Source organism: Bufo bufo, chromosome 1, assembly GCF_905171765.1.
Source record: "Bufo bufo chromosome 1, aBufBuf1.1, whole genome shotgun sequence".
Lineage (NCBI taxonomy): Eukaryota > Metazoa > Chordata > Amphibia > Anura > Bufonidae > Bufo > Bufo bufo.
Window position 1 is genome coordinate 453,122,333 of NC_053389.1, and position 26,599 is coordinate 453,148,931.

At 44.0% G+C, this 26,599-nt stretch overlaps 2 protein-coding genes across 2 annotated transcripts in view; both read left to right on the top strand.

The window, feature by feature from the left end:
• Nucleotides 1-2,078: 2,078 nt before the first annotated feature.
• RPS16 (ribosomal protein S16) lies at nucleotides 2,079-8,225 on the top strand. Its single transcript, XM_040408433.1, has 6 exons — nucleotides 2,079-2,164; nucleotides 2,253-2,304; nucleotides 5,158-5,259; nucleotides 6,321-6,417; nucleotides 7,083-7,130; nucleotides 8,038-8,225. The coding sequence occupies exons 1-6, from the start codon at nucleotides 2,154-2,156 to the stop codon at nucleotides 8,181-8,183; spliced, it is 456 nt and encodes a 151-aa protein (XP_040264367.1). The 5' UTR covers nucleotides 2,079-2,153; the 3' UTR covers nucleotides 8,184-8,225.
• Nucleotides 8,226-14,154: 5,929 nt separating this feature from the next.
• Nucleotides 14,155-26,599, top strand: part of OTOGL (otogelin like) — a 307,829-nt gene continuing 295,384 nt past the window's right edge. The window contains exons 1-2 of the mRNA XM_040412979.1: nucleotides 14,155-14,289; nucleotides 15,161-16,375. Coding sequence (XP_040268913.1) covers nucleotides 14,155-14,289; nucleotides 15,161-16,375 — 1,350 coding nt within the window. The remainder of the gene's footprint in view (nucleotides 14,290-15,160; nucleotides 16,376-26,599) is intronic.

The window sequence follows — 26,599 nt, forward strand, 5'->3', positions numbered from 1 at the left end:
CTATTACTGTGCATAATTATTAGGCAACTTAACAAAAAACAAATATATACCCATTTCAATTATTTATTTTTACCAGTGAAACCAATATAACATCTCAACATTCACAAATATACATTTCTGACATTCAAAAACAAAACAAAAACAAATCAGTGACCAATATAGTCACCTTTCTTTGCAAGGACACTCAAAAGCCTGCCATCCATGGATTCTGTCAGTGTTTTGATCTGTTCACCATCAACATTGCGTGCAGCAGCAACCACAGCCTCCCAGACACTGTTCAGAGAGGTGTACTGTTTTCCCTCCTTGTAAATCTCACATTTGATGATGGACCACAGGTTCTCAATGGGGTTCAGATCAGGTGAACAAGGAGGCCATGTCATTAGATTTTCTTCTTTTATACCCTTTCTTGCCAGCCACGCTGTGGAGTACTTGGACGCGTGTGATGGAGCATTGTCCTGCATGAAAATCATGTTTTTCTTGAAGGATGCAGACTTCTTCCTGTACCACTGCTTGAAGAAGGTGTCTTCCAGAAACTGGCAGTAGGACTGGGAGTTGAGCTTGACTCCATCCTCAACCCGAAAAGGCCCCACAAGCTCATCTTTGATGATACCAGCCCAAACCAGTACTCCACCTCCACCTTGCTGGCGTCTGAGTCGGACTGGAGCTCTCTGCCCTTTACCAATCCAGCCACGGGCCCATCCATCTGGCCCATCAAGACTCACTCTCATTTCATCAGTCCATAAAACCTTAGAAAAATCAGTCTTGAGATATTTCTTGGCCCAGTCTTGACGTTTCAGCTTGTGTGTCTTGTTCAGTGGGGGTCGTCTTTCAGCCTTTCTTACCTTGGCCATGTCTCTGAGTATTGCACACCTTGTGCTTTTGGGCACTCCAGTGATGTTGCAGCTCTGAAATATGGCCAAACTGGTGGCAAGTGGCATCTTGGCAGCTGCACGCTTGACTTTTCTCAGTTCATGGGCAGTTATTTTGCACCTTGGTTTTTCCACACGCTTCTTGCGACCCTGTTGACTATTTTGAATGAAACGCTTGATTGTTCGATGATCACGCTTCAGAAGCTTTGCAATTTTAAGAGTGCTGCATCCCTCTGCAAGATATCTCACTATTTTTGACTTTTCTGAGCCTGTCAAGTCCTTCTTTTGACCCATTTTGCCAAAGGAAAGGAAGTTGCCTAATAATTATGTACACCTGATATAGGGTGTTGATGTCATTATACCACACCCCTTCTCATTACAGAGATGCACATCACCTAATATGCTTAATTGGTAGTAGGCTTTCGAGCCTATACAGCTTGGAGTAAGACAACATGCATAAAGAGGATGATGTGGTCAAAATATTCATTTGCCTAATAATTCTGCACTCCCTGTATTGCTGTTTGGGGGGTGACAGAAGCCCTTTAAGTCAAAATTTGCCTGGGGTATGAATAATTATGGGCAGCACTGTACAAAGTTGTTTTGCTGCAGATTTTCCCCTCTGAACTGCAAAGGGTGAAATCCGCAGCATAAATTGACGTGCTGTGGATTTGAAATCTGCACCGCCTAAGTTTGGATTTTGTTGAGAAACTTTTCCGTGGTGTGAGGTTTATATTCCTGAAAATCTCATCCATGTTGCTGCATGCAGGTGTTAAAGCAGATAGCAGCGAGGAAATCACACCAAAATGGAAACATTGACATAGTGGGGCTCAGAGCGCTCATCTAGCGGCAGTATAATGGATACAGGCTGGTAGTTTTATTTAGTTATTGGAGCAGATTTTGTGGAGCTCTAATCTAATCTTTTTAATAACCTGAGTTGTCTAGTTCCCTCCTGAAACCAGACAAGCCCTTTCATGGAGACCTGTGTGCTTTTATTTCCATTAGAGTTTATTTATAAAAGCACAACCCTAGAAGCATACATAAACCGATGTAATAATATTGTACATTGTATTATATAACAGATCAGCTCATTAATATGCCTAAAATACCAAATTATTATGCTGCCCCATCCTACTGGAAGTAGGGAAAGCTCTTCCCACAAGTAAAATGGCGACGCCAGGCAAAGTTCCTTGCGCGAAATGACGTCACACGTCACTGCACGCCGAGCACGCTAGCCCTTGATGAGTGGGTGCGGAGAGCCCGTACTTCCTTTTCTCCTCGCTGCAAATGTCGGAAAGGTGAGGTGGTAGCGCTCTTAGGCCTGAACTCCTCGGTAACCTAGTATGGGTCACCCGGTAACCGCTTGTCCTCGTTCTCTCCCCACAGAAACATGCCGGCCAAGGGCCCCCTGCAGTCCGTGCAGGTTTTCGGACGTAAGGTTAGTGTTTGAGGGTGCAGGGTGGTGGAGCCTCGTGCCCGCTCTCATAGCCGCCCTTCTCCTGTTAACCCATCGGATGCCGGTCGGCTGGGACCTGTATGTAGCTGTACAGTGTAGCAGGCTCCAGCCATCGCATGTCTGTCAGCAGTACCAGGGGTCATGTATCAGTAGTGATGGCTGGGTGACACCCCAAAACCCACACAAGGCTTGTGTATGGGGATCGTCCAAGTACAAAATGAATGTTTTCATCCCATCCTTTTGTTCTCCCAGATGGTTGGCAGCAGCTCTCTCCATTGACAACACATACACGTTTATCTGAATTGGGTGTGTATGGGGGATAGCCGTCTTTACCTTCAGTGTGGCCACCATCTGTAGAGGGCTAGCTTTGGCCCCCTTTTCCTTCACTGAACTGTTGGTGTTATAAAGGTTTTGATTGGTGGATATCTGAGTGCGGAGACCCCCACGATCACTAGAACGAGGAGAGAGAAGGGCTCACATATTGCACTCTCATCACTGCAGGAGACAGGCTTTATATAACATCAAAAGGTTTTTCCAAAGTTCAGTGACGCTTGCAGTCGGTTAAGGGGGTTTTCTGGGATTTTACTACTGATCACCTATCAGACGCCCGCCGATCAGCTGTTCTGAGAAGGCAGTGGCACTCCTGTGAGCGCCGTGGCCTTCTCCGTGCTTGCCAAGCACAGCGCTGTACATTGTATAGCGGCTGTGCTTGGTGTCATGCTCAGCCCCATTCACTTCTATGGGAGCTCTCTAGGACCCCCACCAATCTGATAGTTACTGTGTTCTGTAGATAGCGGATAACTTAAAAACGGAATACCCCTTTTAAGTTGTGTTTAAACAATATTAAGGATTTGATCAGATTACAACAGAGAATTCCTCTTAAGAGGCATGAAGAATTCAAATCTGCAAGTACATATGTACAAGACGCGAGTTATAAAATCAGTGTCCACTAATCGCAGAGAAGAGTCCGTCAGGAGCCCTGTAAGGTGTTGTGGTTGGTTGTGTGACAGATACGTGGTTTGTATAATGAGTTTACCCACAGACCTTAAGGGTCCATTCACACGTCCGCAAAATGGGTCCGCGTCCGTTCCGCAATTTTGCGGAACAGGTGCGGACCCATTCATTTTCAATGGGGCCAGAATGTGCTGTCCGCATCCTTGGATCCGCACTTCTGTTCCGCAAAAAAATAGTACATGTCCTAATTCTTGTCCGCAATTGCAGACAAGAAAAGGCATTTTCTATGAGTGCTGGCGATGTGTGGTCCACAAAATGCGGTATGCCCATTGCCTTTGTCCGTGTTTTGCGGATCCACAAAACACATACAGACTTGTGAATGGACCCTAAAGGGTTTATCCTGGACTTGTCCTCCGGATAGGTCATCAATGTCCGATCGCTGGGGGTCTGGCATCAGCTGTTTTGGGCTGGCACCAGAAACTATACAGTGGACAGAATTGGACGTGGATGGAAGCTGCACAGTCTTACATCCACTGTATAGTTTCTGGTGCTTCCAAAACTGCTTATTGGCGGGAAGGTGTTGGACCCCCACTGATCTGATATTCAAAGCCTATTGTGAGAATCTGTTTCTAATACTGGGAAACCCCTTTAACAAACCTGGTTGTCTGTGACTGACCGCTGTGTCACGTGATAGCTCTGTCCTAGAGCGTTGTGGGGTATCTGAAAAAATGGAACGGACATGAGACTTTTTGAATGGCCTCTTGGGAGAGATATATCGCCCATTCCTAATCTGAACTGGCAGAATAGCCTTTTCTCAAACAACCACCAAACCCATTTGTGTGAGGTTTTCCTGGGTAAGAAAGGAACTTCGGGACTTAAATATTGCCTCTGGATAGGTCGTCAGTATCGGCTCGGTGTTGGCTGCCCCGCAGCCGAAAACACTTCTCCATTCAAAGTGTAGTGGCCATACAGAGTTACTTCAATGGGAACGGAGTGCGGTGACCCGACATGGACATTACACTTTGACCAGAGCTGTGCGTGTTCCGGTGCTGGGGCCTAGAGGTAAATTCTGGTTGGTTGGAGGCTTTGGCCATCAATATTGTTAGTCTGGAAAATCCCTTCAAAAGTGGCTGTAATTGTAAAATGTACTTTAGATTTTCAGTTGTGACTTCTCCTGTGCCCCGGCTCCCCGGTCCTTGATGTATATAGCAGCGCATGATGGGTTAGGTCTGTGACATCACGGGCCACCAAGGAAATCATGTCATAGGTGGAATAAAGTGCCAGCTGCTTCTAGACTTCCTAGCCTACCCTCCGTGGCTCGCCCACCTCTAATATCCAGATTCTAACTGTAGTAGTAGATTATAAGATTTGAGTCGGCTAATGGATGTTACTTATAAGGCTTCTTTCACACCAGCGTTTTTACTGGATCCGGCATGGATCAGCAAAAACGCTTCTGTTCTCATAATACAACCGCCTTACATCCGTTATGAACTCTATTGAAAGTCAATGGTGGACGGATCCGTTTTATATTGTGTCAGAGAAAACAGATCTGTCCCCATTGACTTACATTGTGTGTCAGGACGGATCCGTCTTGCTCTGCACCACATTGTGGACAGAAAAATGTTGCTTGCATCGTTATTCTGTCCGCGATGGGAGCGCAACCAAATGGAACAGAATGCATTCTGGTGACTCCGTTTCGTTCAGTTTTGTCCCCATTGACAATGAATGGAGACGAAGCTAAAGTTTTTTCCTCCGCTATTGAGATCCTATGACAGATCTCAATAGCGGAAAGGGAAAGCGCAGATGTGAAAGTAGCCCAAGTTGTTAAAAGGCCTCTAACCTTTCTGGATACTGTCTTATTACTATAATCTTTTGTTTCAGAAAACGGCAACTGCGGTTGCCCACTGCAAAAGAGGTAATGGCCTCATTAAAGTCAATGGAAGACCACTGGAACTGATTGAGCCTTCCACCCTGCAGTACAAGGTACGACCGCCCTCCATGTTTACCAGCCTTGTGAGGATGCAGTACGGGGCTGGAGAGCTCTTCACCACAGTGTGCAGCGTCTTGTTCTGTAGAGTAGTTGGTTTGATGTATCCAACATCATTACTTGGGGTTTTCACTGCCTGCATACGCACCTCATCTGGTAACTGCCGCTGCATTCTAGTGACTGAGTATACAAAAGTACCTGCAGAAAATAATATAAAATCACAAACCAATCCAGCGACACACCTCTGGTCTACCTTTACTTTCCCTGCACCAATGCCAAGCCATACATGCATGTACCCGCTGCATCCGGTCACTGGCCTCAGTGGTGGTGCTAGCATATATGCTGCAGTGCATAAGGCACATCATTGAAGCAGGAACATAAAGAATGGAGAGACTACTGGAGCTGCTGGTTGACAGGTGGGTAATAGTTTATTCGATGACATTACCTGCACTTGCCCATTAAAAGGTTATTCTGATACATCTCAATGAGGGAAAAAAAATATTGCACCAACGCTCTTTAGGCTTTTAAAGGGGGGATGTTCACTCCCCAGACATTGCAGAGGGGAAAATCCACGGCATAAATTGACATGCTGTAGATTTAAAATCCACACTAAAGGTCAGTTTCTGTAACGTGTGGTGAAGATTTCTTCTGGTGTTTTAGTCCGGTGTGGACGTACTCTGAAGTTCACACTTATTAAGCAAAGTCTGGATGGTTTGCTATTTTTTTTTAGTATTGTTTTATGGCAAGCTTTAGAATGGGTTTTTGGGGGTTTTAGTTTTTTCTTCCTATTAATTTGCTCATCTATATCCACAGATGTTTTCTTCTAATATCGTTAGTCATAAGCCCTTTGCCCCATATCCTGCAGTAGTACAGGCCTTGGCTGATTCCCCAAAATGATTGTTTTATAGATTTTCTTTGTGTATGATGCACTTGTTTCTTTGAATATTTTAATAATTTATTTTTTTCATTGTCAAACTATTTAAAACAAAAGCATTTTTCCCCTTTTCAGAGAACGCTGTCAAGTTTTACTCAGTAATGACTTTCTTTTCCCTGTTAGCTGCTGGAGCCTGTTCTTCTCTTGGGCAAGGAGCGATTTGCTGGTGTTGACATCAGAGTCCGTGTGAAGGGTGGTGGACACGTTGCACAAGTCTACGGTAAGCATGAGATTAGTTTATGTAGAGGACAAAGCTAAGGAAATGGTTATTAAGGGGGTTGTCTGGCTGAGTATCCACCAAGGTAAGATAAAAAAAGGCATCGGTCACCTCTATTTTGGACTATTGTCTACAGTAATGCATAAGTAATACTGCAGATATGGAGTCCAGACCCCTATTTTCCTACTGCCCCATGTTTCCCTGCTGTCAACGCTCAGAGCTTTATTGAAATGCATTGTCAGGGCAGCTTTGAGAGATTACTGCAGAGTAACCATGCATTACTGTAGACAAAAGTCCAAAATTGAGGTGACAGATTCCCTTTGGCTCAGAATACTTCAAAATGTTCCCCTTATATGATGCTTCTCAGTCCCCTGCTGGTGTCTACTCCCTGGTCTGTGTTAAAACACAGGAAAGTGCTGCTCAGCCAATCACTGACTGAGGTCTGTCACCCCTGCGATCACTAATTGGCTTAGCGGTCATTTTCTGTGTGGTGGTCATAACCGGGAAGTAGAGGCCCACTGGAACCTGGGAAGTGTCAGAACGGAAGACTTTGGGCTCAGTCAGCTGAACATAACTTGGTATGTCATCTGTTTTCCATTTCATATGATGTATAAGTTTGAATTATGATTTACTTTGCTTTTACATGAGACCTTTTTCTTTCTTTACAGCCATCCGTCAAGCTATTTCCAAGTCCCTTGTGGCTTATTACCAGAAATGTAAGTTTTTATTTGACGAAATACAATACAGATTAATGCTGTTGACATTCGGTGGATGTCATTGTAAATCGCAGTTTTGGATTTCTATGATGGTGGTAGGTATTTGGATGTGTTGATAAAGTGCTTTATAGATGCAGATCTTTAGAAGCGTTTTATATAAATCTGCTGAATCAAGTAATGGAAAGCATTTCCTCATCACCCAAATAGGGAACTACCCTAGTAGGTGGTAGTGTAAGAAACCTGTCAGATCTGCTTTAAAGGGAACCTGTCATCACCTTTATGCTGCCCATACTAATAGCAGAATAAAGTAGTGACAAGTGAGTTGATTTCAGCGATCTGTTATTTATGAGATAAAACTAAGTGGTTGCCGAGAACCAACATCACAATCATGGTAGACTGGGCCTGGAAAAGAGTCACGGCCACCTGAGAAGAGTCATGGTTATTCATGAATCCCTGCTCTCCTGCCCACCTGCTGATGACTGACAGTCTTCTACCTAGGTTTTCTCCCTTTCTCTCTAGGAGAGAACTGCCAATCATCAGCAGGAGATTATGAATAACCATGACTCTTCTCAGGTAGATCTGACTCTTTTCAAGGCCTGAGCTATAATGATTATGATGCTGGTTCTCAGCAACCACCTGTAGAGAATGAGTGAGACACCGCTGAAATCAGCATTTGTCACTATTTTATGCTAATCTCACTGAGGGCAGCATAAAGTTGACAGGTTCCCTTTAAAGGTAATTCAATGGATTATTCTCCTGATGTATGGGTTCCATAGAATCCTTCTGTAAAAAACAGTAATTGTCTTCAAGCTGAGACAGTACCCAGCAACTGCATGGGATAAAATCCACCTTTGGTGAGAAATGTAATGTGTATATTTGGTTTAAACCCTTGTATTTCTTTTTTCAGATGTTGATGAGGCTTCCAAGAAGGAAATCAAAGACATTCTCATTCAGTATGACAGGACTCTTCTAGTTGCAGATCCTCGTCGTTGCGAGTCCAAGAAGTTCGGTGGACCTGGAGCCCGTGCTCGCTACCAGAAGTCTTACCGTTAAATCATTGTACATTTTCTTTCAATAAACAGTTTGAAAACTATGCTCATGGCTTTTGTGTTTTTTTTAATCAGATTTTTATTTCGTTTCGTTCAAGTTAATTGACCATACAAAGTGCAGATCAGAAGTTTACAATCAGAGTCAGAGATCATAATACAAAGTCATGACATAACAGTTACAATAGTATAAAAGTTAAAAAAACACGAACCCCCCCCCGCACCCCCCTTGAGACAGATTTAGAGTAGGGGTGGGCGATATAGACTATATGCGATATAAACTATATAAATCTGGCCAGCGATAGAGATTTAGTTTATAGATCGCAGTAGAACATGGCATGCGCTGCTCTCGGCATGCACCATGTTCTCCTCAGCCGGCACAGTGGAGAAGGAGAGTCCCTCCCTCCCCACTGTGTGCGGCTGCTGCTGACCACCAATGAGAGGAGGAGGGGAGGGACTGAATACAAATGTAGCCTGCATGTGCCAGCCATATCCCATACCCGGCCTCTATTACTGCGCACTGTGATCTGCTGCGATTAACCCCTCAGGTCCTGAGGGGTTAATTGCGGCGGATCACGGCGCGCAGTAAGAGGCCATGTATGGGATATGGCCAGCATATGCAGGTAGCTACGTTTGTGTTCGGGCATATTAAATATATTCATTGGCACAGTGGCCACAGCCCCTCCCTTCTACTCCCCTTCTAAGTATTATATTAATTGCGCCCCCCCCTCCACACAAATCATTGGTGGCAGCTTCTGATCGGAGCCCCAGCAGTCCGATCGGTTACCATGGCAGCCAGGACGCTACTGAAGCCCTGGCTGCCATAATCGGCTCCCTGCTGCTGTGTGCACTATGCACAGGGCAGCAGGGAGAGTGTAAGGTCCTATTCACCCTAATAGAGATCTATTAGGGTGAATAGGACAAGGGTTCTAGCCCCTAAGGAGGTTAATAGTTATTAAATAAAAAGTTTACCCCCCCCCTCCCCTGAAATATAGAATATATTGCACATGCTTAAAATTATATCGCAATATAGATTTTAGGCCATATCGCCCACCCCTAATTTAGAGTATTACAAAGGATTGTCTAATCGTATTATGGTGCCAATAGCCGAGAAATATCATGCATATCTAGAGCAAATTCTATCCATAGCGATCACAAAAACTCATATTTAATGATGCACACAATACACATCACCTTATGTGACTCCTATCCCTCTAGAGAGCTAGCCAAGGACTACACACCCCTGATCTATCTATCCAAAGGCCCCTAGATACTTTCAAATTTGGACAGGCAATTACATTTAATGTATACCCCTCTTTCCATTCTTATTCTTATTGCAAAGTTTCAATCTTGCTATTGTAGGAGGAAGAGGCTGTATCCATTTGGCAGCTAGTGTTTTGCGTGCTTGGTATAATATCCTATTAATTCCAGTGACAATATATTGTAAGTTATTAGTTTCAAAGATACCAAGCAGACACATTCTAGGATTCAGCACATATTTTCCACTATATAGTTTAGAGTTATTACAGCACTCCAGTTATTACATCACTCACACCCAGCCTCTTCCCTCTGACATTTCGGGCATGTGGAGTCACCTCTATAACCAATTTTAAATAGAAAAGCTGGGGATTTGTTCGTCCTGTGGACCATGTACAGTTGTGATAATCTAGCTGCTTCACTGAGGGACAACTTTGGGGTCAAGGCCAGTATTTCCTCCCACTGGGTATCTGTTTTCGTACACACATCCTTTTCCCATTGCAGTTTTACCTTCAGAGGAAACTTTCAGATACTCCCCTAGGAGCTCAAGATATATAGTCGAATTAGCTCCTTTCACCGAACCCACTTCAATGATCTTACCAAGTGTTCGATTTAGAGGTAAACTGCAGTGACATCCTTTTGGCCTGTGTATCAAGGGCATGTCTTAATTGCAAATATTTGTAAAAATGCACGGTAGGTAGATTAAACTCTGAGCATAATTGCTGGAACAGTTCCAAAGTACCCTGAGTGTATATAGCTGACTAATATTCTATATGCCATTTCTTTCCCATTGGGAAAACCCTTCTAAATGAGATATTACTGACAAGGCTTTATTACGCCATATAGGTGAAATGTCCATTAATCCTGTGATTTTCAACACTTCTTTGATCTTATCCCATATCTTCCTCATGAGCCCAATAATCGGGATCGTTTTAAATTTTACAGCTGCCTCTCTCTAACAGGAGGAGAACACACAGATGCCCACTCTATAAGCTTACCACTCCTTCCACCTCCAACCACACTCCAGCTCTTAAAATGCTGCGCTTGGGTGGCTACAAAGTATAGAAAAGAATTAGGTAAAGCCTAGGCCACCCATTTCCTTACATCTCTGCAGAGTTTCATATTTAATCCTACTTCTATCTTTTTTCCATAACACAAACTGGATTTTTTTTTTAAATCTTGTAAAAGTAGCGCATGGGAACCCAAACAGGTGCATTGTGGAGTAAATATAAAAGTTGTGGCATCAAAACCATTTTCAGCAGATTACCCCCTACAATTAGAGATAAGGGGAGTTTATGCCATGATATCGCTTTAAGTTTAAATTTGGCAAGTATAGATATTATATTGTCAGGAATATACCTATGAGGGTTGGTTGAAACTTCAACTCCTAAATATCAAACAGATGACACTACTTTAAGGTTAGTATGGGCAAGAGCGAGAGATTGCGGAAGAGGGGATATTGGGAGAACCACAGATTTATCAGAGTTAATAAGTAGACCAGACTGGTTACCAAAATCTGAAATAAGCGATATTATGGGGTTAATGGAGGAGGTTAGGTTTCCCAACAAGTCATCCGCATATAGCGATACTCGTTCTTCCATCCTCCCTCTCCTAATACCTTGGATCAATGGAGTAGATCGAATCGGACATGCTAGCTGTTCAATTGCCAGCGCAAAGAGCCTAGCTCTCGACTGATCATACAATAGTTTAACCCACTTAATGAAACAAGGACCAAACCCCAACTTTGACAATACAGCCCACAGGTAGTCCCACTCGATGCTATCAAAAGCTTTGGCAGCATCAAGAGAGACCACAGAACTACAATCTCCCCCCCTCCGTTCCCAACTGGAGATTAAGGAAAAGATGCCTAAGATTAAGGGAGGTGGATCTGTCTGGCATAAAGCCACATTGATCCTCATGTACAATAGCGGCGATAACCCCTAGCAATCTGTTAGCTAAGACTTTGGTGAGTATTTTAATATCCGCGGTCAGTAGTGAAATGGGTCTATAAGAGTCAACTAAGGTAGGATCTTTACCTGGCTTTGGGATTACAACAACCACTGCTTCTCTCATCGAGCTCGGTAAAGTACCTGTGCTATACGAATCCTTATATACATTCAAGAGGTGTGGGAGTAATAAATCTTGATGTTTCTTGTAAAATTCCCCAGGAAGGCCATCTCCACCCGGCGCCTTTTCATTTGGGAAAGGGCTCAGTGCCAACTCTAGTTCTTCTAATTGAATATCTCTATACAGAAGTTCCCTTTGATCCACAGAGAGGGTAGGCATTACAATTTCACTCAGATAACAATCCCTGTCTTTTGAGGTAACTGTCAACCTAGACCTATAGACTTCCTTAAAGTGGGCATGAAATGTCCCAACTATATCCTCATCCCTGGTAACCAGGCTACCATTCCTATCTCTAACAGCTGTCACACAGGAGGGACCTAACTGTGCTTTTACAATGGTAGCCAAGAGGTGGCCGGCACTCTTACCTTCCATAAAATATTTCTGTGCCCTGAAAAAGCATTTAGCTCCTTCCTTATCAGATGTTCTTTCAACAGATCCTGGGCCTCAGTCCAGTTAGTATTCTCTGGTGTCGGATTGGCAATATATTTAACTTCAGTTTCCAGCACTCTATTAGACATGGTTTGGGGTGGATGTCTGATTAATAACAAACATACATATCTAAATGGCGCGGGGCGGGAGGGGGGGGGGCGCACTTGGGCAGCTCAGCCTCTGTTGGTGGTGGACCTTGTCCCAGCCCTGCTAGTCACCATCTGTCTCAAGTATTCCCAAAAAACCGCCCCTTCCCCAACATATAACAATAAAACAAAAAGACATTTCTCCTATCAAGAGGAGAACTTGGGTATTAAAAATACCTGATCTCTTATATAGCAATTAGTCAAAACTGTCAATAGGTCAACTATTACAGTAAGCATACTTGGCTTTGAACTCTGGCAAAGCATATTTCTTCACCAATCTCCTACATACTGCTATTACAGAGATACAAACATAACTAACAGTTGTATGTGACTTTCATTCACAGTAGGTAATTTCAGAACAACTGCTCTATTCTGCCTCCTATTATTTTCATAATCTGTCTTGCTGCAAGAACATTTGAACTATTAAGCAGAATAGCAATTCTACCATTATAACTACAGTAATTCCTGCAAGAAAACTGAGGTAGTTATTAAACATTACTGAAGGCACATGGTGAACTCAAGTGTTTCCACGTACATCTCCTTCATGCGCATCTAGCTATTGGCATGCATCTTCAGGAATATCAAACATATGAGTCTTATCTTTTTCGACCACCCACAATTTTGCCGGGTATAACATTGAGTAAGGAAGCTGTAGAATCCGCAGCCTTTTCTTAATGTCCAGAAAACGAGCCCGTCTCTTCTGAACTTCAGCAGAAAAGTCTGGGAATAAAGAGATCCGGCTGCCATTTATAGTAAGATCCGTACAATCTCTGGCACCACTCAAGATGGCATCTCGGTCCCTGAAGTGCAGAACTTTAAGCAGTAATGGTCTCGGTGGTGCCCCCTGTGGTGGAGGGTGGAACGGTACACGGTGTGCACACTCAACAGCAAAAAACGGAGACAGCTTATCTTTGCCAAACTTTTATCCACTTTTCTAGAAATGTAACTGCGTCCGATCCCTCTGCTCTTTCAGGCACTCCAATCATACGGACATTACTATGTCTCAGCCTGTTTTCCATGTCATCCGTCTTGGATATGAGCAGCGTGACATTATGAATCACGCGTTTAAGATCACGCTGCATTGTCGGAATTTCATCTTCCAAGTCACTTACACGTGTCTCCATTATTCCAATTCTTTCCCTCACTTGCTTCATATCTTGTCTGATAAGCCCAATATCTTCTTTCAGGCTACCCATATTAGTGCTGAGTGAGGCAAGCGCTTTGTTACTTTGCGCTACCGCGGCAAACACATCTTTGATAGTAGATTCTTTATCAGCAGCAACCACCCATTCTGAAATTTCACCAACCTCTTGAGATTGTAATGCAAGCACAGCTGGTTCCTCAGTGTTCTGGGCGGTGGACACAGCGGAAGTTTCCAGGTCCAGTTCATATGCAGAGGACGCTCTGGTATGAGCGAATCTTTCTAGGCATGCCGCTACCTCCGCTCTCTTCACAGGCTGGCCGGCGCCATTTTGGGAGCTAAGGTCGGCACCGCTGCAGTCCTTTCCTTCCCTCTCCTTCACCTTTTGTCGCTTCATTTTTCAGCGATTATGTAGCTAGGTACAAGGGGAACAGTGCGATCTTCAATTCTGGCGAGTCACACACACTTTTAAGCAGTTTGCATGAGTTTTTAGTGGATTTTGTGCCAGGAGCTCCCCACCACACAGCCACTCACATGTCCGGTCAGGCCACGCCCCCCGGCGAAGAATTCATGAACAAAGTGCTGTACAAGTTGCCATATTCCATAGTAATGCAGTATTGTCTCATTCAGCTAATATTAACTCCTTAATGAAAAATTACATTTGTGTGGAGGGGGCTCACAAGCTCAACCCATATCATATGCCATGGTTGTCATTTGTGTAATAGTGATGAGAGAGGACCCCCCCCACACGGCAAAATGACTGTGCTCTGGTGCTTTATGATTATAATACTGCGACGACTGAACTATTAAAGTATAAACGTGTTTATCTTAGTGAGCGCCCTATCGTAAACTTTCCGATAAACGAGAATATACATGAGATGGTTCTCGACGAGTGGTCTAATCCTGAGAAACGCTTGGGGGTGCCTAAGTCTTTTAAAAATCGCCTTCTATTTGATCCTAACGAGTGCAAAATATTTAATGAGACACCTAAGATCGATGTACAGGTCACAAAAGTAAATAAAAAAACAGCCTTACCCTTCGAAGACGCCTCCCAGTTACGCGACCCCATGGACAGGAAGGCGGACAGTTTATTGAAAAAATCCTGGGAGGCCGCAGTGTATAACCTGAAGTCCAATATTGCCGCTACCTCGGTGGCGAGGTCCATGGGATTGTGGTTAAATGAATTGGAGGCTCATATCCGAGACAAGACCCCTAGGGAGGAAATCTTAAATTCCCTTCCCCGCCGGGCCTTGTGGATGAAGTGCTGGTCGGGGTATAAGACCTCAAAAATGAAGTTGTGCTCCATCCCCTTCTCTGGAGAATACGTCTTTGGCCCTGTGTTAGACCGCATTTTAGAAAAGGCGGCAGACAAGAAAAAGGGTTTCCCCGAAGAACGATCCTATAAAAGGAAATGTCCCTTTCGTGCCTCCGCTAGTCAGGGTAGGCCCTACAGAGATAAAGGGAAGTCGGGTCGCTGGAGCTACCCCAAAGGAGGCAAGGGAAGAGGTACTCCCCTCCCCTCAGAGTAAATCTAGTGACAAGCAATGACGCCAGAGTTGGGGGGAGACTGAAGAATCTTCTAGCCCCGTGGGAATCCATCACCCTGAACCCTTGGGCCCGGGAGATCATAAGGTCCGGCTACCAAATAGAATTTTTTTCTTCTCCCCCAAACCGTTTCATTGTCACCAGTCCCAGTTCATCCACTGTACACAAAAGAATCCTGCAAGGAGTTCAGAGCCTTCTAGAGATGGGCTTCGTAACCCAAGTCCCATTGACACAGCTAGGGCAGGGGTTCTATTCAAACCTCTTCTTAGTGCAAAATAAAGGAGGCTCATTTCGCACCATCATAAACTTAAACAAATTCATAGTCTATCGGAAATTCAGGATGGAGTCCCTAAAATCTCTGATACCACTAATAAGAAAAAACGCTCTGATGTGTACAGTAGACCTAAGGGATGCTTACTATCACGTTCCGATCCATCCAAATTCCCAGAAATTTCTGAGATTCGCAATTCGAGATCGCAAAGGCTCAATCCTTCACTTTCAATTTACGGCTCTTCCCTTTGGAATATCATCTTCTCCCAGAGTGTTCACGAAGCTCGTGGTCGAGATGGTGGCTTCCCTGAGGCACAGAGGCCTGGTGATCGTACCGTACTTGGACGACTTCCTCATGATTGTAGACTCCGAGAGCCAGCTCAAAGCAGATCTAGACACCTTCCTGTCGTTCATACGGAATCTAGGTTGGTTAATAAACCTGCAGAAATCAAATCTACACCCATCCAGTACGATTCAGTTTCTGGGGGTCATTCTAGATTCCCAGGTTCAACGTACATTCCTCCCATTGGACAAAATCAGGAACCTTCACTTAAAGATCCGACGGTTTCAGAGCAGAAGGTCCTGCTCCATAAGAGAAGCCATGAGCCTTCTAGGACTTCTCTCGTCCTGCATACCCTCTGTACCCTGGAGCCAGTCGCACTTCTGAACCCTCCAAGCCTGGATTCTCAGAGTCTGGAACAGACAGCAGAGCTCCTTAAATCACAGGGTGTCCATCCCTCCATTAGTGAAGACCTTCCTAGACTGGTGGGCGAGCTCGAACAACCTCTCCTTGGGAGTTCCCTAGGAGAAAAAGCTCCTTACATTCAGATCCTAACAGACGCAAGCGAAAGAGGATTGGGAGCGAAAGTGGGAGATCGTTACTTTCAGGGTACCTGGCCGCCAACAACTCGTTCTCAATCCTCCAACTTCAGAGAGCTGAAGGCGGTTTGTGAGTTGTTAAAGGCAGCGGAAGATCTCCTCCAAGGCCTACACGTAAAAGTCCTTTCCGACAACACGACTACAGTAGCGTACCTTTCTCATCAAGGTGGAACAAGATCAGGAAAACTGATGTACATAGAAATTTTTTTCAATTGGGCGGAGTTCCACATAAAATCCATCTTCGCGATTCACCTGAAGGGGGCTCTGAACATAGAGGCAGACTACCTCAGTCGAGAACTAATAGACCACACCGAATGGTCTCTGAATCAGGGCGTTTTTCAAATGCTGATAGACAGATGGGGCACCCCTCAAATAGATCTGTTCGCCTCAAGGAAGAATGCAAAGGTACCAACATTCTGCTCCCTAAGTTCACGGGACAATCCTTGGGCGCTGGACGCGTTCACGATACTATGGAATTGGAACCTCTGCTACGCATTTCCTCCACTGCCTCTAATTCCCAAAATAATCTAGAAGCTCAGCCGAGAAGATACAACTCTGATCCTAATAGCCCCTTACTGGCCGAAGAGAAGTTGGTTTCCTTCTCTAAAGAACCTCTCGGAAGAAAACCTGTGGCCTCTTCTATCCAGGAGGGATCTCCTTCATCAGGGGCCAATCCTACACCACAACCCGAACTTCCTAAAATTGACAGCCTGGATCCTGAGGTCCAGATGCTAAAATCACAGGGTCTTTCCGATCGAGTAATATCTACTCTGAAGGCGAGTAGAAAGAAGGTCACCTATTCTATCTACTTAAAAATTTGGAAAAGGTTTTGTTCCTGGATCGGGAACCCAGTCCTGAATTCTGAACCTCCTAATATTCAAGAATCCTAGAGTTTCTCCAGCAAGGTCTTGAACTAGGTCTTAGACCTTCCACCCTCAAAGTACAGATCTCAGCCCTGGCTTGCTTCTTCGACCGAGACCTAGCTAACTACCGATGGGTTAGAAGATTCATGAAAGCAGCCTCACGCCTCCGTCCTTCTCTAAAGTCCCGTACCCCTACTTGGGACCTAAATGTTGTACTCACAGGCCTGACACTAGCCCCTTTCGAGCCTCTACTCGATTGTTCTATTAAACACCTATCTCTAAAGACCGCTTTCCTTATAGCTATTACATCCGCAAGGAGGCTGGGAGAGATACAAGCCTTATCCATACGGGAACCATATCTCCGTATTACTGATGATAGAATCATACTCAGATTAGACCCAGGTTTTCTCCCTAAAATCGTATCCGATTTCCATCATAACCAGGAAATAATCTTACCTTCCTTCTGTAACAATCCCTCTAACAGTAAAGAATCCAACTTCCATTCTCTAGATCTTAGGCATCAGGGGCGTAGCTAAAGGCTCATATGCCCTGGTGCAAGAATTTAGCTTGGGCCCCCCTTCCCTCAGTGCTCTGTGGTCAGGGGCAGGAAAGCATATAGCCTTTGTGCTGCCTGAGGTAAAAATTGAAACTAACCCCTTCACTCCAGCCAGAGGTGTAACTTGACCAGCATTTCTATAATACCAGTCTCTTCTTATGCAGCACAAGGGTCTTTGGGCACCCTCAGGCTCCTGGGCCCGGTAGCGACTGCTACCTCTGCACCCCCTATTGCTACGCCCCTGTTAGGCGTTCAGTTTTAAGGTACCTCACGGTTACGAAAGATTTCCGGAGTTCCGATAACCTTTTAGTCCTCTTCTCAGAGTAAAGGTCTGAAGTCCTCCAGGTCCTCTCTGGCTCGATAGATTAGGGACACCATCTCCCTTTGCTATGAGATCCAGGGCCTTCCCTGCCCCTCCAATCTAAGAGCCCATTCGACTAGAGCCATGTCTTCTTCCCAGGCTGAAAGAGCCGGAGCTTCTCTAGAGGACATCTGCAGAGCTGCTACGTGGTCTAGCATACATACCTTTATGAGACACTATAGACTAGACCTTTCCAGTAGCTCAGACTTGTCGGTAATTCAGTTTCCACTAAATCACCACGACGGCACATGTATTCCCTACCCTAATTTTTTGCTTTATGTTTTGGAGGTTATGAATTAACATCCTCTTGAGTTATTGTTTATCCACCACTTTTTATGTCTCTGTAATTTTGGACACACTGGTGTTGGTGGTGGGAGGAGGGTATTTAAACCCTCTCTCTGTTCCTGCCCCTACAGAGGTCAGGGGTCAATCTCCTTGTGGGCCGTCGTGGTGATTTCGTGGAAACTGAATTACCGGTAAGTCTAATTCCGGCTTTTTGCGGCTCGAATGCGGACCCATTCACTTCAATGGGGCCGCAAAAGATGCGGACAGCACTCCGTGTGCTGTCCACATCTGTTGCTCCGTTCTGTGGTCCGCAAAAAAAATATAACCTGTCTTATTCTTAATTCAAATATTTAGAGAGGGCTCACCTACTGCTCAAGAATGGTGTGGGTGCACCTGCAAAAGGATTCACCCAAGCCTTTAAAATGATTAAGAAAACAATTTAAAATAATAAATTTAGGGTGGTGTGCCCTACTATTTTAAATTGCTGTCTTATTCTTGTCCATTTTGCGGACAAGTATATGCAGTTATATCAATGGCTGTGGTGTCGTTCCGCAAATTGCGGAACGCATACGGACGCCATCCGTAATTTGCGGACCGCATAACACACCGGTCGCGTGCATGAGGCCTAAGAGTGGCATCTCATCAGCTGTAACAGGTGTTGGCAGTGTATTGTGTGGCCTGGTTTTGAGGTGTACTAACTTGAGTGGTAATAAGTGGTGTACACATATCCCTATCCACAGGATAGATAACATCTCAGGGGTTTGTCCACTTGGACCCCAGGGGTCTACCAGTCCATTCACTAATGTAGGCAGTACTTCAGGACCAGAAAAGTGAATGGACCAGTGCACTAGTGCTATATTTGGAAAGGGGATTTGGACACCCTCCATTCTTGGGATTGTTGCGTGTCCTAGCAGTCGTGCTCCCTGTGATGAATGTCACATATCCTATAAATAACCCATCAATAAACCTACCATAACCCCTCTAATAATCTATATAAATATTACTGATGGAGGCCTAATTTTACTGTTCAATCGTGATCTATTTTATATGTCCAGGGCAGTTTAGAAAAACACAGATTTCTGTACCAGCCATTTGAAAGTGCATTATGGGAGCATATCCCAGATGCATAAAGTGTTAGTGGTATTCTAGTTAGAGCTAACGTTGGAGCCAGAGAGTATGGTGCATAGACCCAGTGAGGGTCAAACTGGTGTAAAAGAAAACTGATTTAGTTGCCCATGGGCAACTAATCAGATCCCACCTTTCATTTTAAGGCTCCATTCACACATCCGTGTGTGTTTTGCGGATCCGCAAAACACGGACAGCGGCAATGTGCGTTCCGCATTTTGCGGACCGCACATTGCCGGCACTAATAGAATATGCCTATTCTTGTCCGCTTTTGCGGACAAGAATAGGACATGTTCTATTTTTTTCGGGATCGGAAGTGCGGGTCCGCAATTCCGGATCCGGCCCTCTCTTCGTGCGGCCCCATAGAAATGAATGGGTCCGCCTAAAAAGGTGAAAACTGGTTGCTATGGGCAACTAAGCCAGTTTTCCTTTGCACTAGTTTTCTAAATCTACCCCAGTCAGTGCTGTGAAGTGTGCCAAAAGAATGACTGCATTGAGAGGTCCCTCACAGAGATATTTTCCTGCATGGGAAGTTTACAAGGCCAAAGTCAGGTCTTCCTAGTGGCTCATTTTGGCAGGCACGCAGAGCCCAATCTGATCGCCTTTCCAAGCTGAGGCAAAACTCAGCCTATGGTCCAAACCACTTACCTCAAAAGCTGACTTGGCAAATGATTCCAGACTGGTCTAAGGGATCACAGAATAAAATGCCACCTGCTATGCAAATAGTGCTCTTGGTGTTTGGAGACACAGGGGCTCCCTATGTCTCAGAAACAAGGACTTCTGATAAGAGGTACCAGAGCTCTAGATGCTTAGTAGAAGAAAAATGCTTATTTGTTCTCATTCCTTAGATGGGAAAATTGTCAAAGCAGGGAAGACCTTGGGGACGTGTCTGGTCCTGCAAAAAGGTAAAACCCACTCAGCTGATAGAAGGTACGAAGTCCTGAATTTGTGCAGTCTTGTTCGCACTAACTAGGCTATTTATATACACTATTTTGGCTAACTGCTTCCAGACGAGATCAGCGTCCGATTCTGGCAACTCACTCTCAGAAAAAAAAATTGCCTTGTAAATTTGAGACATCAGAAAGAGGCTCCAGAGGGATAGAAGAAACAAAGGAGCTCATTGAGGGAATCCTGGCCTTGAGATTTCTTCTATGGGTGCTTTTTTGGGGGGTTCCCTGCCACATGTAGGATCCTCAGGAGGAGGCTTTGTTGACTAGGTGGCCCATCATAATCTGCATTAACTGGCAGACCTTGTTGAAGTCGGCCACAGACATAGCAGGAAGGAGCTTGCTGTGGGGGTTTGGCTATAGATGGTCTGGGGTTCTGGCATGCAAAACAAAGAACATGTTCTTAGGGGACCATGGTGGAATTTTAAGTTACATTTGCAACAGGTATAATAAATAGGGCAAACGTTGAGTGGGATGAGATTCTGACATTCTTATGGCAAAAGAGGTGCATTCTCCCCCGAAACTGTAGGAGGAGAAAAAAAGAAAAAGAAAAGTTAGCCCTCCCAGCAGCTGAAACTTCCCCTTTGGCAGCAGTACAGGATGTTGGACTCCAGCCAGATAAATGAATCAATATGGTTGCGATCACGCTGTGAAACTGATCAGGACAAGCACAATGCAGGGGTAGGAGAGGACCAGCCACTTAAAAGCCTGGGAAATATAAAAAATACACATATACATATATATATATATATATATATATATATATATATATAAAAAAAATGAAAAAAGGGCAGCACTCCACTGGATTAAAATAAAATAAACTTTATTTACCCAAAGGCTGTAGCGACGTTTCGGCTCTTACACAGGAGCCTTCCTCAAGCAGTGTGTACACATCAAAACTCTGGGTATATATAGTGTTACAACCAATTCAAGACAATTACATATTAAGTGGACATAATTAATAAAAAATCTAAATACATAATACAATATAAATATAAAAAGCAATGAAACCAAACATACACAAGCATTGAATCGTGATACATACAATTGTGAAATAATATAGTGAATATAAATAGTACAATACATTTGTATTACATAAATCACATAACAAGTGCCAGCTGTAGATAATTACATAAAGTGCAAAGTGCTTACTGTTACAGGTGATACCTATAATGGATGCAGGAGGGAGAGCGGCTGTTGTCCATGTAGACATGTGCGATCCGGCGTACCTGAATCGCCACTGCGCATGCCCCTATGACGCATAAACTGTGCTTCCGTCTAGCATTAGCCTCGTCACGTGACGCGTGCGCTCTTAGGTTATAACGCTAACGCGGCCATTTTGGATAAGGGCAGAGCGCCCACTGAATTACGCTGCTGCTGAGAACAACTAATAATCCCGGTATACCGCAGGCTCAGGGTGAAAAAAGACATATATCCATGTCCGAGTGTCGCAGTGGCTAAGTGGACTAGGGAGAGGGCCACACCTACAAATTGAAGTGGGGCACCCTACCATGACTATAGAGCGGTAGCGCATCCGCATATAAATGCAGAGTCGCACCGCTACTCCAGTCAAGCGGTGCGACTCTGCATTTATATGCGGATGCGCTACCGCTCCATGGTCATGGTAGGGTGCCCCACTTCAATTTGTAGGTGTGGCCCTCTCCCTAGTCCACTTAGCCACTGCGACACTCGGACATGGATATATGTCTTTTTTCACCCCGAGCCTGCGGTATACCGGGATTATTAGTTGTTCTCAGCAGCAGCGTAATTCAGTGGGCGCTCTGCCCTTATCCAAAATGGCCGCGTTAGCGTTATAACCTAAGAGCGCACGCGTCACGTGACGAGGCTAATGCTAGACGGAAGCACAGTTTATGCGTCATAGGGGCATGCGCAGTGGCGATTCAGGTACGCCGGATCGCACATGTCTACATGGACAACAGCCGCTCTCCCTCCTGCATCCATTATAGGTATCACCTGTAACAGTAAGCACTTTGCACTTTATGTAATTATCTACAGCTGGCACTTGTTATGTGATTTATGTAATACAAATGTATTGTACTATTTATATTCACTATATTATTTCACAATTGTATGTATCACGATTCAATGCTTGTGTATGTTTGGTTTCATTGCTTTTTATATTTATATTGTATTATGTATTTAGATTTTTTATTAATTATGTCCACTTAATATGTAATTGTCTTGAATTGGTTGTAACACTATATATACCCAGAGTTTTGATGTGTACACACTGCTTGAGGAAGGCTCCTGTGTAAGAGCCGAAACGTCGCTACAGCCTTTGGGTAAATAAAGTTTATTTTATTTTAATCCAGTGGAGTGCTGCCCTTTTTTCATTTTTTGCATTTGTTGGATTGGCTTATATCCACATTCTGGCCTGTGCACCCTTCTCTTCCAAGTTTTTTTTGTGACGGTGCTGCCATCCCCCTTTTTTCTTTATATATATATATATATATATATATATATATATATATATATATATATATATATATATATATATATATAATAAAGAACTCAGACATGCCTGGCTGCCATAGAAGGGATGGGAGCCACCGACACCCCCTGGCTTCCAACTGCCCATGGACCTAGAAAGATGGAGACAAGGAGGAACCCCAGGAAACCTTATGCTGAGACTCAATACTACTTAAATGCCAATAAAAGAAGTACAAGACCCTTGGTGAGTGTTAGTGTTGAAGATAATACTTACCTAATCCTGAAATACCCCATATTCATCCTCTTTGTTTTGGCTTCTTCATGGGACCAGCTGAGTGTGCCCTTCAGCGAATGGCACACAGTTAATATATTAGTGGGGAGAGTGGACATGAATGACAGGTGAACCAATGGCTGTGGGTAACAGGATCTTGGCTGCTTTGTTCTACTTTGTCTTCTTAGAGAGCTGACATTGTTCCACCTACCTGCTGGGGACAACAGACACTGTCATCCCTGTTTCTTAAAGGAAAATAAATAAATCCGAGCGAGCAGAGGTCTGCCTTCCGTAGATACTAAACTAAAACAGATTTTCTTGGGTTTGGATTAGATTAGGAGGGGTTTTAGCTAGTAGGAGGAACTAACTTTTTAGGCGTAGTGTCTGCTTCCTAGTGGCGTCAGCTGTAACCATAGTTTTTGTGTACACAGTGTCATGAGTAAGAAATACCATTTTCTGATTTACATTTTTTTAATGAAAAAACTTGTTTAAATTCAGACACAAACATGTTATAAGAAGAATAACTTTTACTAAAGGTCACTGTAAAAGTACAGGTATCGGGTTAAAGTAAGGCAATGCAGTGAAACACAGCCATGTCTTGGCATTAAGCAATTTCCAGCTCCAGCAAGAAATACATAAACTGAAGACTTTGGCCCAGACTTACTAATTTGTGAACTGCAAATTTGCGCAGCTAGGGTTTCTAAACTTTTTTCCAACATGCTCGTCAAAGGAAGGGGGGGGGGGGGAAGTAAAAATGGTCAGAGCTAATGGGAAAGATGCACAATTTTGTGCCAAAATTTCTGTGCAATTCAGAGAAAAGTGTCTACATCACATTTATCATTCACCCTGAGCCACTGCAAATGGTTAATACAAAAAAGGTGAATTGGAACTGGATTGTAGCTGCATAACAAGCGCTCATGGTTGTCTTGCTGCTAATATGTTCAAATTTCTTTGGGCAAATTACCTACTACAATAGTATTTGAGTTACACCTCTAACCCTTTGTGTTCCCAAACAGTAATAGCGCCCCTCTTTTCATAACACACAGCAATGATGCATTCTTAGTCTTCCGCACACAGTATAATACCCACTTAATGCACCATGTGACAACTAGGGGGTCATTTAACTCTCTGGCATCACCATCTTCTGGATAACAGTTGGTACACCTAAAAAAAAAGTAATTCCAACACAATAGCTTTATTTTTCTTCATTCATGTTCTAGTGTACACTCCAAAACACAGGGCCACATCACTATCAGGATACACACACAAAATCCTCAACTGTCTGGCCACTAACTACATACTAGTTTCCCTCGGTACCAGGACCTGGGTCTACCACCATCAAGTCACAATTCATACCATACATCTGGTTCTGCAGCTCCCACAGGCATAGACACTGCCTGTCTTCTGTTCAGACTGGGAGCCACCTTGAAAGAGCTTAAGGCCTCATGCACATGATCCTGTGCAGTCCGCAATGCACGGGTACCGACTGTGTGCCCACCATCTGCGGATCTGGACCCATTCACTTGAATAGGTTCTGAAATCCGCATCTGACGGTCCACACTGCAAAAAAACTTTCTTGCGATGCGATGGCGCGGACAGAAAACCCACATAAGCATTCCATGGGCTTCCGATCTGCACCTCCATTCCACATCTCTCTGTATATTACGGATTGCAGACCCGTTCAAGTGAATATCTGAATATAGAAATGTCTAAAATCCAAATTGCATCAAATAATGAAATAATATACAAGGCAGGCTCCAATATATAGACAGAAACCAGGTAAGCCCTTTCCTGATAAGTATTGTGAATGTAATAATGCAAATATATACCTGAAGTGAAAAAGAGGGACAGAGGGACTTGGGTCAAGAATAGGGACTGTCCCTCCAAAAGAGGGACACTTGGGAGGTCTGGGTGAATGGCCAAGTAGGGAACTAATGGTGCTGCATAGTGCTCTGCCATTAAAAATATTCAGCTGACATAAATAAATACAAACCGGATTCCAAAAAAGTTGGGACACTATACAAATCGTGAATAAAAACTGAATGCAATGATGTGGAGGTGCCAACTTCTAATATTTTATTCAGAATAGAACATAAATCACGGAACAAAAGTTTAAACTGAGAAAATGTACCATTTTAAGGGAAAAATATGTTGAATCAGAATTTCATGGTGTCAACAAATCCCCAAAAAGTTGGGACAAGGCCATTTTCACCACTGTGTGGCATCTCCCCTTCTTCTTACAACACTCAACAGACGTCTGGGGACCGAGGAGACCAGTTTCTCAATGCTCTCCCATTCTTGTCTAATACAGGCCTCTAACTGTTCAATCGTCTTGGGCCTTCTTTGTTGCACCTTCCTCTTTATGATGCGCCAAATGTTCTCTATAGGTGAAAGATCTGGACTGCAGACTGGCCATTTCAGTACCCGGATCCTTCTCCTACGCAGCCATGATGTTGTGATTGATGCAGAATGTGGTCTGGCATTATCTTGTTGAAAAATGCAGGGTCTTCCCTGAAAGAGATGACGTCTGGATGGGAGCATATGTTGTTCTAGAACCTGAATATATTTTTCTGCATTGATGGTGCCTTTCCAGACATGCAAGCTGCCCATGCCACACGCACTCATGCAACCCCATACCATCAGAGATGCAGGCTTCTGAACTGAGCGTTGATAACAACTTGGGTTGTCCTTGTCCTCTTTGCACCGAATAACATGGCGTCCCAGATTTCCAAAAAGAACTTTGAATCGTGACTCGTCTGACCACAGAACAGTCTTCCATTTTGCCACACTCCATTTTAAATGATCCCTGGCCCAGTGAAAATGCCTGAGCTTGTGGATCTTGCTTAGAAATGGCTTCTTCTTTGCACTGTAGAGTTTCAGCTGGCAACGGCGGATGGCACGGTGGATTGTGTTCACTGACAATGGTTTCTGGAAGTATTCCTGAGCCCATTCTGTGATTTCCTTTATAGTAGCATTCCTGTTTGTGGTGCAGTGTTGTTTAAGGGCCCGGAGATCACGGGCATCCAGTATGGTTTTACGGCCTTGACCCTTACGCACAGAGATTGTTCCAGATTCTCTGAATCTTCGGATGATGTTATGCACAGTTGATGATGATAGATGCAAAGTCTTTGCAATTTTTCGCTGGGTAACACCTTTCTGATATTGCTCCACTATCTTTCTGCGCAACATTGTGGGAATTGGTGATCCTCTACCCATCTTGGCTTCTGAGAGACACTGCCACTCTGAGAAGCTCTTTTTATACCCAATCATGTTGCCAATTGACCTAATTAGTGTTAATTGGTCTTCCAGCTCTTCGTTATGCTCAAATTTACTTTTTCCAGCCTCTTATTGCTACTTGTCCCAACTTTTTGGGATTTGTTGACACCGTGAAATTTTGAAATCACTGTATTTTTCCTTTAAAATGATACATTTACTCGGATTAAACGTTTGATCTGTCATCTACGTTTAGAGTTGAGCGAACACCTGGATGTTCGGGTTCGAGAAGTTCGGCCGAACTTCCCGGAAATGTTCGGGTTCGGGATCCGAACCCGACCCGAACTTCGTCCCGAACCCGAACCCCATTGAAGTCAATGGGGACCCGAACTTTTCGGCACTAAAAAGGCTGTAAAACAGCCCAGGAAAGGGCTAGAGGGCTGCAAAAGGCAGCAAAATGTAGTTAAATCCCCTGCAAACAAATGTGGATAGGGAAATTAATTAAAATAAAAATTAAATAAATAAAAATTAACCAATATTAATTGGAGAGAGGTCCC

Bases quoted from the DNA above. Each gene is read 5' to 3' on its own strand.
- RPS16 (XM_040408433.1), top strand. The intron at 2,305-5,157 runs GTTAGTGTTTGA...CTTTTGTTTCAG, and splicing joins TGCAGGTTTTCGGACGTAAG to AAAACGGCAACTGCGGTTGC. The intron at 6,418-7,082 runs GTAAGCATGAGA...CTTTCTTTACAG, and splicing joins ACACGTTGCACAAGTCTACG to CCATCCGTCAAGCTATTTCC.